The sequence below is a fragment of the Onychostoma macrolepis genome, chromosome 03 (assembly GCF_012432095.1).
Source record: "Onychostoma macrolepis isolate SWU-2019 chromosome 03, ASM1243209v1, whole genome shotgun sequence".
In the NCBI taxonomy this organism is placed as follows: Eukaryota; Metazoa; Chordata; class Actinopteri; order Cypriniformes; family Cyprinidae; genus Onychostoma; species Onychostoma macrolepis.
The window spans coordinates 40,883,280-40,898,598 of record NC_081157.1 but is presented as its reverse complement, the minus strand read 5'-3'; the positions used below and the strand labels follow the sequence as shown (position 1 = coordinate 40,898,598).

The 15,319-nt window shown below is 39.6% G+C and overlaps 1 protein-coding gene across 2 annotated transcripts; it reads left to right on the top strand.

Annotated features, from left to right (window-relative positions):
- Positions 1-1,221: 1,221 nt before the first annotated feature.
- sh2b1 (SH2B adaptor protein 1) lies at positions 1,222-15,161 on the top strand. Of its 2 annotated transcripts, XM_058770631.1 has the most exons (11): positions 1,222-1,611; positions 1,878-1,918; positions 2,892-4,935; positions 5,638-5,739; positions 6,268-6,359; positions 6,499-6,584; positions 7,186-7,338; positions 8,216-8,427; positions 8,611-8,785; positions 11,630-11,720; positions 13,087-15,161. In XM_058770631.1, the coding sequence occupies exons 3-11, from the start codon at positions 3,259-3,261 to the stop codon at positions 13,106-13,108; spliced, it is 2,610 nt and encodes an 869-aa protein (XP_058626614.1). In that variant the 5' UTR covers positions 1,222-1,611; positions 1,878-1,918; positions 2,892-3,258; the 3' UTR covers positions 13,109-15,161. The 2 variants fall into 2 exon arrangements, with proteins under 2 accessions (XP_058626614.1, XP_058626615.1); XM_058770632.1 differs by lacking the exon at positions 1,878-1,918.
- The last annotated feature ends 158 nt before the right edge of the window (positions 15,162-15,319 follow it).

The window sequence follows — 15,319 nt, the reverse complement described above, 5'->3', positions numbered from 1 at the left end:
ATACTCTTAAGATTCAATATATATAAATGTTCTACCCAAGGTGATTTATAACAGCTGTGTTCATTTATTGCATGTAAATGCTGTTTCACTGTTCTTGCCCATTCTGGATCTTTCTGGATCTGGTCATTATGAGTGAAAGGCACACTTACTGCTTATAGACAGCATACATATTAACAGTTATTGTAAGCAGCCAACTTCACACTTTCCAAAAAGTGATTTGTAAACAACAACAACAGCAATAATAATAATAATAATAATCAGGTTTTATTACCAATGTAATTATAATATTTTAGAATGCACTTACATAGGTATTCTTCTCATTAAGACAGTTTAGAGGTTGAAACAATAATAAATTAAAATATTTCAAGAAAATGTTACAGATGGTCTCATAAATATAAAAAAGAGGCTACGGCTTATAGATCATAATCAAAATCAGTCATGAATGTGTCTTTTGCTAGAAAGATTCTATATATTTAACACTGAATTCACACCACATTAAAGTCGCAAAGCCCTGCTGATCTCTGATGACAACTCATCATCCTAACCTATACCTAAAGAATATAGTATTCTGTGGGAAAATAGTGGCTTTTTTTTTCTTCTATTCTGCCAGGAGACTGCAATGTTTACTGTGTGAGGAGAAGAAAGTTTTCTTTAAGCAGAGTCGGCGTACGTAAAACTAATGAATGTTTATTTGTGCTTTATTGCCCTTTAGAGCTCAAATTCCCTACCTCTTTCATGAAAACCAAAATAAACAGAATATTCTGCTGACGTTTCCCTGCAAATTTTCCAGTAACACACGCTCTGAATACACACAATGTAAAAGGGGGAGTGGAAGCACCACAGGGTTAAAAAAGTCCCAAAAAGTCTGTTGCAGGACAGAGATTTTGGAATCAAATTAATCAAATATTCTATAATTATATACTCAGATACACAAAAGTACATTATGTAATTATGATGGGTTAAACATTATTATTTTATATGTATTTCACATAGTATTTCTCATATTCTCAGTCCTCCAATAGCTTTCAGTGAGCACAGCATTCTTTTACTGAAATAATCAAGAAGCAATCTCAAATTCAGTGTATTACAGCCTCCATATATGACAATCATCCTTGTTTTACTTTTTTTTTTACACAACTGTCCAATGTGGCTGCTCCAAAAAGTGCACATCCCTCTTCTTCAGATTTTGTTTGCTCTCCCATTGAAAATCCCCCTTCTCCAACACTCCCTGTCCCCCAACCTACACCCTCTCCCACTATATCGCGAGAGACTGATTGGGACAGCAGGCAGAGAAATATTCATATACCTGCAACAAGAGCAGTTGCAAAGCCCTTATGAATAAATAGATACCATATGATTCATCAATAAGTTTAGCATCAACAGGGGACAGCTAGACGGAGAGGAATGGATATTAATCTGAATACTGACAGACACACTGCCTGCTTAGCAATACAGCCAGCTAACGTTAGCTGACCAGCAGCTCAAACTTGATAATTTATTAGCAGTGCTGGGTTAGCTAGTTAGCACCAGGCTAGTTCAATATACATTTGCACTTCATCTTTTTCGGATTTCACCCACGCCAGCGAACAAATTGCGTCTTTGTGCAAAAAGGTGAGTTAATTTGACATTTTGTTTCTATTGCATGAGATCGTTAGCAAACTAGCCAGCGTTGTCATGAGCTAAAGTTAACTGGCTAGCCCGAGTTAGCTTGGTGTGTTGACATTATCAAGCGTGAGAGCGTATTGTAGAATTAAACTTCTTTCAGGCAGCTAGTTAGGCTAAGTGCGTTGTTAGGCCTTGTATGGTTTCCCATATCGCTTAATTTTATTGTAAATACAATTGACAGGCGTTTATGCTTGGTGTGTTTTTCTTTACAGCTAACTGCACCGGCCTCGCGTTACACACTGGCCCGAAGATGGTGAGTTATCACTGGGGCTTATGAGCATCATAACAGCATCTTCCGCTTATGTAAATCGTCTCAACTGATTTCATATCAATGTCTCGGTTTCGATTAGTTTCGGTTCAAATGCTCAAGAAGCTCCAGTTGTTGGATGTATGCGGCTCTTTAAAAATATAAATGAGAAATTAGCGCTCAGCAAGTTATCCTAAGATATCAGGTGCATTGAGTCTCACAGCTCAAAGCAAAACAACGCTTTCATCAACATCGTTCGTGCATGACACTTAAAACGTATAAATTTCACATTTGCAGCATTGGAAGTGCTGCAAAGCTTGTGCTTTAGACTTATAATATTCGTGTAATGCCAAGTGGGAATTGTTAAAGCCAATTTGACTTTTGTAGGAAACATTTGTGCTAAAAAACAGAATCTAGATTTCCTGTGCTGCGTTTCCTAAGAGCATCGTTGGCCTAAGTTGATCGTAGCTGCATTGATTGACAATGATTCTAAGGTCAACTTTGGCTTAGGATGTTTTTGGGAAATGCTACCCTGTTAGATTATGCTTTAACAGCATTGCAATATAAATTTCTGTAGAATATATATGAGCACATTTCATTTGTTTACATGACATGAGGTTACATTGGGCGAGAGAGATGTACTTTTAAGTTATCATTTATTACATATTCTTTGTGTTTTTATAGAAAGATAGATTCCAAGCCTGTATGACATTATTCTGTGGAATACAAAAAGTGAAGCAGAAAGATAGCCTCAGTCTCTTCATAGCGTTATTTTTCTATCCATATCTCCTCATTCAGGTTTGTAACCTGACCATGATGTTGAATTTAAATTTTTGGGTGAACCTTTAACCGTAATATTGTTATAACTTCTGTTTTAAATAATTGTTTGTTAAGACCACATTGTTATTTATTATTAATTATTGCTTTTTTGTTGAAAACAATATTAATTTATCTATTTCTCTCTTTATTTGAAATTTAGGTCACAAATCCCTACCACAGGATCCTCGCAGAGCCTTAAAACCGGAGATCAACTGAGAACTACTATCAGCTCATCCTGCAGCTCATGACATAATTCAGTGTTACTCCCCGTACACACGTTTACACATTTTGTGCAGAATGTGAACTATTTTAGAGTCAAATAATTTTCTTTAAATGGGGGAAAACTATTATCACAATTATCAGTCATTTTCAGGCCCAATTTTTCGGTCAGGTTTTCCAAATTCGTGTCTATTGTAAAAGCGTAGCCTGATGAGCAGATCGAGCGCCCCCCATACGCATGTTGTTCGCAACGATCCTGACATCTTTGAGGATCGGTTGGTCTTAAATTGATCACTTATTAGTCAATCATGAACGGCTCCCTCTTAACCCCGCCCAGTCCACGGGCTGCGGCTAATTCGTCTCCCCTTCCGCCCTCCCCATCTCCATCTCCTTCTCCTCCATCTCCATCACTGTTGCCCCTCTCTACAAGACCCCCACCCTTGCCTCCTCCAACTCCTGTCAGTCAGCCCTTGTCATCGTTATCCGACACACCCACACCATCTCCGTCTCCCTGCCTTAGCTGGACCGAGTTCTGTGAGCTCCACGCCCGAGTAGCCGCCGGTGACTTCGCCCGGCATTTCCGGGCCTTCTTGCAGGAGAACCCTCATTACTCCCCTGATTCGGCAGCTGCGTTTTGCCGCCGCTTTACAGACAGATTCGTTCGACATTTCGAGAGCGAGCTCGAGGGGACCGGTGTCGGAAGGGAAGGAACGGTGAGCTGGGTCGCCCAATCTGACGTTACGTCGCTGGAGGAGGATGCAGCATCTCCGTCCCTGCTGCCTCCAGAAGCCTCCACCCCATGCCCGCCTACTCACACACGGGCTGCGCCCAAACCGGTCTTGACCCAGGAGGGCCGCGGCACAGAGCGATTTCAGAGCGCCGGAACATTTCAAGACTCGTATGCTCATACTCAGATTCTCCCACCGTCCTCCTCTTCGTCATGCTCTTCCTCTATGGGTGGGAATAATGGGCGGAGGGAGGACAGGGGAATAACGGTCAAATATAACCAACCTGGATACAAAGACCTGGAAGAAGAGGAAGACAGCTGGGTGGGGCCTGTCGCCGGAGAGGAGGTGGAGACGGATGTAGTAGCAAGGGACAATGTGGGCGAGGGTGATACGACTTCGGATAGAGCCGATCTCAGCCAGACTTCGACATGCCCCAATCCCTTTGGCACACCAGCAAACTCTGGGTCAAAAGGCAATGGGACACCCATCGGGGGTCACTCCAAGAATAAACTAAAAAAGCGGTTCTCTTTGCGCAGCGTGGGCCGCAGCGTCCGAGGGAGCATGCGAGGCATCTTGCACTGGCGCAGCTCCTCCAGTGACGCCCCTCAGAACTGCAGCTCGGGTAATTCCGCCCCAATTCCTTCCAGTTACAGCTACACTACAGGCTTGCAAGACGGCAAGAGGAACTCTGGCTCGCAGGGCGTTCCTCCATCTCTCCCTGTCTCTCTCTCCCTTCCCCTCTCTCTCCCTCACTCGTCGTCCTCTTCATTGCCCCCATCATCCTCCAGTAGCGCCACCTCCCTCTCACTCTCCGAGGCCCGTGACTGGCGGAGAAGCAACGGCGATGGGGAGAAGGAGAAGTGGAGTTACCGGTTGGAGAAACTGCGACTGTCTCGTTCACCGCCGCCGACTCTGTCTGCCGCAGCTCCATCTTCCTCGGCCGTGTCGCCCTCGGCGCTACCACCAAGCAGCATCGGTGCCACGAGGAAGATGGGCAGGCTGGTACGGGAGGGAGGTGTAACTGTGTCCTCGTCTTCGGACGAGTTTGCCAGCACTCATGGTTTCCCAGGATTTCCCTTTGGACTGCTGCACCACGGCACAGACAGCACAACGTCAGGACATCCCACGGCCTTGGGAGGAGCTGCAGGCGGAAGGGGGATGCGTTGGCACAAGTGCCGTCTAGTTCTGAAAGAACGAGATAAGGACGGAGGGGATGGAGGGCTGGAGTATTTCCTGGAGTTTTACATCCCACCTAAGGTGAGTTAAGATGATTACTGCTCTTATGTAAACTGTGGAAATTTGTATTTACATACAGTATTTATTTACATATGCACTGCCATTGTTCATAAGTTTGAGGTCAGTGTGATGTTTTTGAAAGAAGCCTCCAAGGCTGCATTTATTTGATCAAAAATACAATAAAACGTTAATATTGTGAGATATTATTATACTTAAGACAGGCCCTTTACTATTTGAATATGTTTTAAAATGTAATATATTCCTCCAATTGGAAAGTTGAATTTATAGCAGCCATTACTCCAGTCTTCACCGTCACATGATCCTTTAGAAATCACTCTAATATTCAGCATATTTGATTTGGTTCTAAAGAAACATTTTTTTCTTATTATCAATGTTGAAAATAGTTGTGCTGCTTTAATATTTTTGTTGAAACTGTGATACTATTCTTCACAATTCTTAGATGAATAGAAAGTTCAAAAGAAAAGCAGTTCTTTGAGATCTTTTGTAATATTATAAATACTATGGCTGGGACAATAAATTGTTGCAGAATCGATTCATGGATCGATTCTGATATAGTTGAATAAAAGTTATAATTTCTTGCAAAACATCTTATTGACTCCAAACTATTGAACAGTAGTGTATGTATATTTATTTAGCTATTTGTATTATTATAGCTTAAATTATAAACCATTTATATAATTTGATGTTTTTGAATACTTCTAGTCCTCCAAGCCCAGACTGACTGCCCCATGCTGCTCTATTGTTGATGTGAGGAGCACTACAGCCATAGAGGTGCCAGACAAAGAGAACACCTTCCTTCTGCAGGTATGTCAGCACACCTCTATTTTTGTCTGTAGAAGTTAGTCAAATCTGCAATAATGATGTGAAAACTGTCCCTTAACTTTGCTTTACATATGTATAACAAAGATATTTTTGCCACTGTCATCTGATGTCTCATTAATGTCTCATTGATGTCTCATTGTACACAAATACAGCATGTTTGATGAGCTTTGTTGCTAATTATATTTCACCATACAAAGTGGGTTTTGGTTAAATATCACTTCTAGATTTGTTGTATAGATAAATTACAGGATGAAAAGGTTATATTGTAAATTAATTAAAATATATTTCATGCCTCTTGTATTAGAAATTAAACTCTTTTGGTGGTTAAAAAGCAACGTTCACCACCACTAAGTATATTTTTATACAAATATAATAGAATTCTTATATATTTTATTCAAAATTGTGATTGTGCGTCACTTTCGCATCCTGTGTTGCTCTCCAAGATCCATATCATTAAAAAAATAACCACGTTGCATATCAGCACATTTGATCTGTTTGTGTTTTTCTCAGTTGGAAGGTCAGGTGCAGTACGTGATCGAGACCAGAGATGCGGTTCAGATGAGAGCTTGGCTTAGTGACATCAGAAACGCCATTTGTTTGAGGTAAGACTTTGTTTCGAATCATTCAAAAAAGTGAAACCACAATGTACATTTAAAGGTTATAATGAGATTGTTCTTAGTAGTTTGCTTGCATGTATGGCAATCAAAACTCTCAAATGCACTCCTTGACCCTTCTCATCAGTGAGCAAGAGGATGTTGAGGGAGTGTGTGGCAGTGCCCTCACCGACCTCAGCAGTACACCAGAATTCAACGACCGCCTGTCTCAAGGTAAGCGTTTGGAGATGATGTCACCATGAAGTGGTCAGCTGCATTCAGGACAGTATGTGTCATGGGACTTGTGCTTGCGTGATGTTTGCCAGCCCTCAAAACTGCTTAAATAGAGTGGAGCAATTTTGTGATTAACAAGCATCTGATCCTGAATTGAATTATTTATATTTAGCAGTATAGATGAATACAAATATTTATCAGTAACTACGGTCACACTTTATATTAGGTAGCCTTAACTACTATGTACTTACATCAAAAAATAATGTACTTATTGTGTTCATACTGTATTGCAAAACACATTTGCTGCTATAGAGGTGGGATATGGGTAAGGTTAGGGACAGGTTTGGTGGTATGGGTAGGTTTAAGGGTGGGTCAACAGTGTAATTATAAATGTAATTACAGAAATTAATTACAGATGTAATTACATATAGATATTTTTTAAATATAAGTACAATGTAAACACACGTATGTACACAATAAGTGCATTGTACCAAATTATTCATTTAAATGTAAGTACACAGTAGTTAAGGCCACCTAATATAAAGTGGGACCGTAACTTCAGATGGTGATGGACTTGTTATTTTCTGTGTTTTCACTGTAGTGTGCTATGGTGGAGTTGGTGGTTCTCCTCAACTGGAGCCTCTACCTCCTGAGTTGCCACCCCGCGCCCCTCTTGATGAATCAGACAGTCGACTGCTTGGTGGGGGCGGAGCCGGTCTTGGCACACCTTTTGCAGAAACTCCTGATGCCACAGGTGCTGCGTTATGCAAAACACACACACACATTGGTAGAGACCATGAAGACATCTATGTTACCCTGATCCTGATTATATTTTAATAATATTTAATAATTTTATATTTTTTAAAACATTTAATGATTAAATAGGGCACAGAAGTCAAAGTTTTAAGTTTCAAATTTAATTTATGCAAAAACAGGAATATTGAGAGAACTATATTCCCATCCCATGTGTTAAACAAACTCATTACTTAAGGAAAAAAAGTTTTAGCCACTGTGAAAGCCATTGTTGCTATTTCATTAAAGTCAGCATGAAATACAAATTCACCCTATTTATTTTTATTTATTGATCTTATTCTAAGCTGTTCATTTGAGCATATGTTTTTTTTTTAAATGTAAAGTTTGGTGTGTGTAAGTGCTACTGAAGTGGAGATTTATGGCTCAGTGTAGGAGAAAAAACTCATTTTGAGAAAACGGCCTTTAAAAATATGTATTGTAATTGCAATGATATTGATCTCACATTGTCTTCTCTGAGAAAATTTTGTAACATGGCTCATCTGTTTTTTTTGTAAAATCCAGGTAAAAACACTATATGGACAAAAATATTGGGACACACCACTTAATTACTGAATTTAAGTGTTTTAATCAGACCCAAACATTTGTGGAAAAAATGGGTCGTTCTGAAGAGCTAAGAGAATTTCAAGTGTGGTACTGTGATGGGAAGCCACCTTCTTAATATATCACATTCTATATATATATTAGAACGTGATGTCATTAAAGTCCCTAATGGTCAGGTATCCCAATACTTTTGTCCATATAGTGTATAGAATGGAATCCCAGCTACTGACATTAACTCAGAGATCACAGGTATTCAGTTTTCTCCTTGTTTTCCACAGGGTCGTTCCTGTTCTCCGAAGGTTCCGTTCCAGAGACGGTGGAACATCCTCTGAGTGAGTGTCAGTGGTTCCACGGCACGCTCTCCCGTCTTAAGGCAGCCCAGCTGGTGCTGGCGGGCGGCTTGGCCAGCCATGGAGTGTTCCTTGTGAGGCAGAGTGAGACACGGCGTGGGGAGTATGTCCTCACCTTCAATTTCCAGGGCAAAGCAAAGGTAAATGCCAATGGGAGTGATTATTTACAAAATAGTGTAAAAGTTTTTTTTTTGCTCACCAATGCTGCATATATATAATTGTTACTTTCAAACTTTTGAGTGGCAGTGTACATCTGATGAGGAATATCAGTATGTGTTTGTCTCAAAACCACTACCTCTTCTGCTCTGGCATCTTCCTCTCAGCACTTGCGTCTCTCCCTGAATGAGGATGGACAGTGTCGTGTGCAGCATCTCTGGTTCCAGTCCATTTTTGACATGCTGGAGCATTTCCGTGTGCACCCCATTCCTCTGGAGTCTGGGGGTGCCTCTGATGTCACCCTCATCAGCTTTGTGGGGGCCACGAATGTCCGGCAACCAGGTATGGAAGGCTGGGCTCAATTTTAAGGCGTGAGGGTTTACAACAGAGCATAGATAACAGGGAAACGCTGCATTTTTAGATGCCAGATAATTTGTGAGTGCACAGGCAGGTTAAGTGATCACAGGTGCTACTTGCATCTCCCTCAGAACAGCTGAATGGATAAAAAAAATGGATATAAATACATTGACTATATTTCTGAGACTTGTTCAAATGTTAAAAATATTTAAAGGGTCATGAACTGCCTTTTTTATTTTGTACTATTCCCTGAGGTCCATTTATAATGTTATCAAAACTGTTACATCAAAAATCATCATAATTTAGAAGTAAATTAGAGGTAATATTTTCTGTCCTGTTTTGACACCCCTCATCAGTACGCTAGGCGTGGCAGATTGTAAACACCCAATGCTATGATTAGCTAATAGTTTTGCAGTTTTCATAGATGTACGCTGCTGTAATTTAGGTTAAAAACGCATAAATACTCAGTACATATCAAACAATCTGTAATAACAGACAAAGCAATAGTGACCACGTAATAAAAACAGTTAATCCAATATAGTCAGCACAGCATCATCTTTTAGTTTCAATCTTTCTGAAAATCCTGTGTCAAATTGTGCCTTTTTTGTAAACGAATCCACTGTAAAATGAAGTGAACAAAGGACCAAGTTCTTACTGATGTGGTCTGGATCTTCATTAAAAATAAAGTTCATTCATTCTTTCCTAACGTTGGGATCAGAAGGAAGGCAATGCAAAGACTGTGTTTTTTGAAAACTTGGCACTGTACAGCGTCTTGTTGTCTCCGGAGAATCTTTATCATTTGCGTAGACCTGCGTTTGCCTTTCTCGTTATTTACACTACGTGCACGAATCGGTGGGCGGGGCAAAACAGGCAGTGATGTAGAAGCAGGCGTTGATCATCTTCTGCTGAGGCTTTGCTTATCCATGCTATTACATCAAACAGTGGTACATTCCACTATTGTTTTGGCAGATTGGCTTCAGTATAAGCTGTTTTTAGACTAACGAGAAAGTTTTGTATGCTGAAACTTAACAGGATGTTTTTATAGTACAATCTTATCTGTCAAAAGATCAAGGGAATTTTGATTTCTCAGTACATGACCCCTTTAATTATAGTTGTATTACAGCAGCTGTAAAGCAGAAATGGGAGTTTTATTTAAAAATTTTCATTTTCCTTCATATTTTGAAACCGGTATGTTTGTTAAATAAAAATATAATGGAAAGGTTGTCATCCTAATGTTAACTCTTTTTTTTGTGATTGGAATATCCATTCCATACTACTGGTAAACTTGAAATATAAAAATCAAATAACACATTGTTTATTAGCTTATTTGACTAATTGATATTTTATACACTGAATTATACAAGGGGTTTTTAAATGTAATACTTGTGATTAAATGTATAACGATGTTTTTTTTTTTTTTTTTTTTTTTTTTAAAGAAATCGTTGTTAGCATTTATAATTTGACAATTTAATAAGTCAAATTCTATTTGAGTTATTTTTAAACACTGCTCAGAAACTTTGATTGAAACTGATTTGATGCAAGTCTCTACCAGAGCAGCCATTTTAAATGATGGAGAAAGACCCTTTTGTAGGTTATTTATTCATAAATGAAACCCAGATGATATATTTTGCAAAAGGTAAAGTCATTTGCATTCTTAGCATAGTGAAATTCAATTATTATTGATACTCAAGGAGTGAAATATCACCAACGAGTGAATCACTGCCATGCATAGAAGTGTTAATGCATACACGAGTCTGGACTTACACACGTGACATAACTATCCATAAACTATGACTCAACTTATTTTACTATTGAAATATTATATCAAATGTTATCATATGTTTGCATTTCCTGTGCATTTTATACCATTTCAGAAATATTGTCAGAGTAGTATGATTGCATTAACTATGACAAAGTGATGCAATTAATCACATTATTTAAATCAGTTGACAGCCCTAATATAGACACAAATTTAAGGTTAAACAGCTGTTTTGGGGGAGATCCTGGTGGTCCCATAAAAGGAAAAAAATAACAAGAAATATTTCTTAGAAGGCGTCCTCTGTCAGTTTGATTGTTTTGAATCCTGGGAAGATTTTAGTGACACACACAGTCTTTGGCACTGAGCTTGTGTGTGTCATGTGAGTGGGATGAATCTGGAGAGTGATCATATGTGTATTTGTGTATGTGTGTGTATTCATAAACAACATGGCCACTGCATGAGTTGTTCGCACCTGTCACAGAGATATGACTAAATGTGGGATCACCCCATGTGTGAGATCACTTCCTGTCACGGCATGCTTTTTAAAGGACACTTTATGCAAGCATCTGCTATGACTACTCGAGCACGCACGGTCCACGGATCCATCGCTGCTGCCAGAGTCTGCTGTTGGCTGGCTGTGCATGGCTTTGCTCTTGCTTTTTGACAATGATTGTCTTATCATTTGATTTTTGTGTGCTTGACCTGATATATTACCCCACTAAACTCCTCCCGAAACGTTCAAAACATTCCTCAGCTCACCTTACCTACTATTTCCTCCTCATGTTCTCAACACTTTCTATCACTTAGACGCTAAATCTATACTTATCTTTCAGTGCATATTTTCTCCTATTCTTCTACTATCTTCCAGTCTTCTTTCTAACATGAATCTATGTTCTTTCCATCGCCATTGCCTTCCTTCATTTTGATCTCCGGTCACATACTAATTCATACCGTACCTCTGCTCATCTCCCTCCTCTCGTCCCGCTTCAGCCTCTGGCTTTCTCCATAGTGCATATCAGAGCTCTGATTGGCTGTTTCTGTTGTTGTTTGTCGTTGGGTCATCTTCGCAGGCCGGGAAAGGGCAGGCAGCCGCCCCACAGTCTGTGATGTCATCACCACGCGCCACCCCGACTCTCCATCAACCCCCATCTCTGACTGTGTGTAAGTGAGACCAGATTCAACAGAGAGAGATAGACAGAGAAGGTCTGAAAGAAGGAAATAAAATCATGCTGGTACATGGGGGTTAGCAAATTAAACACACAAAAATATTAAAGGTACAGCACCAAAAACAGCTCGAGTCAGATAAAGAAAGGAAATGGTCATGTGAAACTAAATTATTGTACCTTAAGCAGTTGCAGCCCATTTCACTTTTATAAAATGTCAGCAAGGCTGCTTTTATTTGATCAAAAATAGTCAAATTGTGATATTGTGAAATATTACAATTTAAAACAACCGTTTTCTATTTTAGTATATTTTAAAATGTAATTTATTCCTGTGATGGCAAAGCTAAATTTTCAGCATCATTACTTCAGTCTTCAGTATCACATGATCCTTCAGAAATTTTTTACACTAGTCAATATTTGAAGTGGATCAGAAAAGTTCATCAAAGTTGTCCTAAGACAAGAACGCATTTTGATTTTAGGTTTTAGGACAACTTTGATGAAAGCTTTTGATCCACTTCAAATGTTGACTAGTGTAATATGCTGCTCATCAATGTTGAAAACATCTGTGCTGCTTCGTATTTTCTGTAAACTTTTCATTTGTTTGATGAATAGAAAGTTCTTTTTAATGTCATTTTAAACCTTTAATTTAATGTCTTTTGTTGAAACTATTAATTTCTTTAAAACAACAACTTTAAAAAAACGTACAGACCCTAAACTTTTAGTTCATTTCCTAGTGAAATAATAAATTTAATGAGGAAAATGTGGGGAGATACTACATTTCCACAAATTATGCAAATATAAAAAAATTCAGTTTTTTTTTTTTTTTACATTTGCATAATAAGATGAGGAAACTGTATTAAGAACCTAAAAGTGTCCATTTTTATTTCACCGCAACTGTGATAGGAGATGAAAGAGTAAATTGAGGGAAACATTTTGAGGAAATGTGAGGAAGAGGAAGCTTGTTAGAATAAGACAGAAAAAGAGTAGCGACAGGTCATCCGTTCACTTCAGTGCACATCTGTCTGCTTAACTTCCTCATTCACAGCTGGGTTTCAGTTGCACACATCCATCCTGAAATGTGTGTCGCAGGGTAACACATTCATTTAACATGTGCTCACTATAGCTTGCGTTAATTGTAATCTTTATTAAATGTGATTTAGGATGTTTCAATCAATCAGTGACTCTTTACAGCTGTTTAGTGGAGGCAGGGTCCAAACAGTCGTTGACCGTTTCCATTACTAGCATGTGTCATAGCTGAGGTTTTCTCCTCAAACTTTGCATCTTATTGTCATTACTCTTGTACACATTTAATTCTCACCCCTCTCTCCTTTTCTGCCGGTTCTCCTCTCTGTTGCTGTTCTCAGACTTGACCAGCAGACCCCGTAGTCCTCCTCAGCCACCTCCTCCCCCTCTGCCTCCGGGACGCCCTCCGCCCCCAACCCCGCCGCAGGAACGAGGGAGCGAGACGGAGGCCGCCGGAGGAGGCGGAGCAAGCAGCGGAGCGGAGGAGTGCGAGGAACGGGAGCGTGAGCCGCCTCTCCTCCAGCTGGAAGGGGTGGAGGGCGAGGAGCGAGAAGGAGGGAGAGCGAGAGCCATCGACAACCAGTATTCCTTCTTCTAAAAGGGGAAAACAACGAGGTGGGATAGAGGAGGAAGAGGAGAGCCCTTCACAATCAGTATTTTCAGTATTCTCCAGCGGAAGAACTGAGCGACCGAGTTATTAACACTATTAAACATGAGCTTTCACAGTGTGAGAGAGAGATGGAGAGAAAGAGAGAGAGACGCCCAAACACATAAGCATATATGATACTGACGGTACATTTTTATTTTATTTTTTTTAAACACTAAGTAACGGTACTACACTAAATTGGAGGTGCGTTGTGAAAACGTTGGTCAGCTTTTACTAATTTGTTCTCCAGTGTTTGTCAGTGCGAATGTTCCTCCTCTATTGCTGCTGCATAGGAAGGTACAAAAGTGTCAGCGCCGCCACTGAGCTGGTGTCGTGTTTTAGCAACTTCAAGAGTCCTTCAAGTCATTACAGTGTCGGACTCACTTATTGATTATTCAGATGTCTAGTATTCTTTGACCCTTCGCACTTATACGAAAGGAGTTTGTTTTTCCCCTCAGGTGAGCGGAAATTTTCAATTGTTCAGAGATTGTTACCCACCAGCACTCTTGTTATTATTATTACTACTATTATTATTATTACTGGAGCTTTTTAAGTTGTTTTCTTTTTGTTCTGCCACTGACAAACTGCGAATGTCACAAAGTAGTAATTTTTTTCCTGTTCATTTCAATTGTACTGATTTTGCTAGTTCAGTAGCAGGCATTGCCTCGGGCTTAACAACGTCCAGTTTTGCCAAAAACAAGCAAGCCCAGTCCTCTGAAGTCCAGTAGTATTACTTCTTAAGGTTAATTAGCGTATTAAACATCTCCATAGACTCCATTATTACCTCAGAGTCCTGATCTGTCACCCAGCTCCTCTGCTCTCCCTCTCTTTCTCCCTCTCTGTCTTTATATCCTACCCTTCCTTTTAGCTTTACAGTCTTTGGGTTTATTGTTGTGTTTATTTCAAAGCTAGAGTCCAGAGGAGGGAGAGAGAATGTCCTTTGGTTTAAAAGAGAAATTGTTATTGAATACGAAAATGATAATAACTGATGATGATAATTAGAATTTAATAATTGTCCTAATAATAGTATTATTTTTTTGTTTGTTTGTTTCAAAATGCATTTATTTTTGTTGTTTACTATATGAACACACAATATTTGTTCTCCAAAATCTGTTTTCTGTTTCTAATTTTTTGTGCCTTTTATATCTCTTCTAATCTCACTCTGTCTCCTTCAAACTTTGCTTCGGTTTCCAGAGATTTCAGGAAAACTTTTGAAAAGGAAAAAAAAGATAAAGAGCCCCTTTCTTCTTGTGCCTTTTCGTGTTGTTAACTGTAATTCCCTCTCGTTTTGTGCCAGTCATTCTTGATTTTGTGCCTCGATCAGTCTTTTTGCGGTGTCTGCCATCCAGTTCAGTGCCTGCATTGGTATTTTCCTGTTTTGTTTCTCCAGTTCTGTCTCAGCTTTTTCAGTTGTTCTCTTCTTGATCCTACAGATCATGTGGTATGATTTGCTTTCTCTCCATTTGCCCCGTGCGCCTCCCTTTTACCCTTTATTTAAACCTCTTATTGTGCCTTCTCTCTCTTTTCTCTTCTCTCTCTGTCTGTCTGTGCTGGGACCGTGTGTTAAGGTGGACAATGTTTCCCACTCTGTGTAATTAGAGTTTCAGGTACTACATTGAATTAAATGATGATGATATGATATGATATGATATAATATAATTATACTGAAACAATTTGTCTGAGTTGTGTTTGTGTGATACAGATAGATAGATAATGAAATGAGAAATTAGATTTTATTGCACTTTTCTTATAAGAATGGACGACTCTTGCAAAGCACGCGTTACGTGCGGCTGTCGGCGTAATACGGGTCTTGTACGCCATTGCGTCATCAGTACGTCCTACGCCGTCGTCCAATGGCAATCGAGGGTTTTTGAAAAAACAGCCTTCGCGTTTATCGCTGGCTAATTCGCGAGACGTGGTGCCGGTAA

Excerpts from the sequence above, each read along its gene's own strand:
- sh2b1 (XM_058770632.1), top strand. The coding sequence starts at position 3,259 with ATGAACGGCTCCCTCTTAACCCCGCCCAGTCCACGGGCTGCGGCTAAT. Across the intron at positions 5,740-6,267 it reads AGAACACCTTCCTTCTGCAG|TTGGAAGGTCAGGTGCAGTA; the intron begins GTATGTCAGCAC and ends TGTTTTTCTCAG. Across the intron at positions 11,721-13,086 it reads ACCCCCATCTCTGACTGTGT|ACTTGACCAGCAGACCCCGT; the intron begins GTAAGTGAGACC and ends TGCTGTTCTCAG.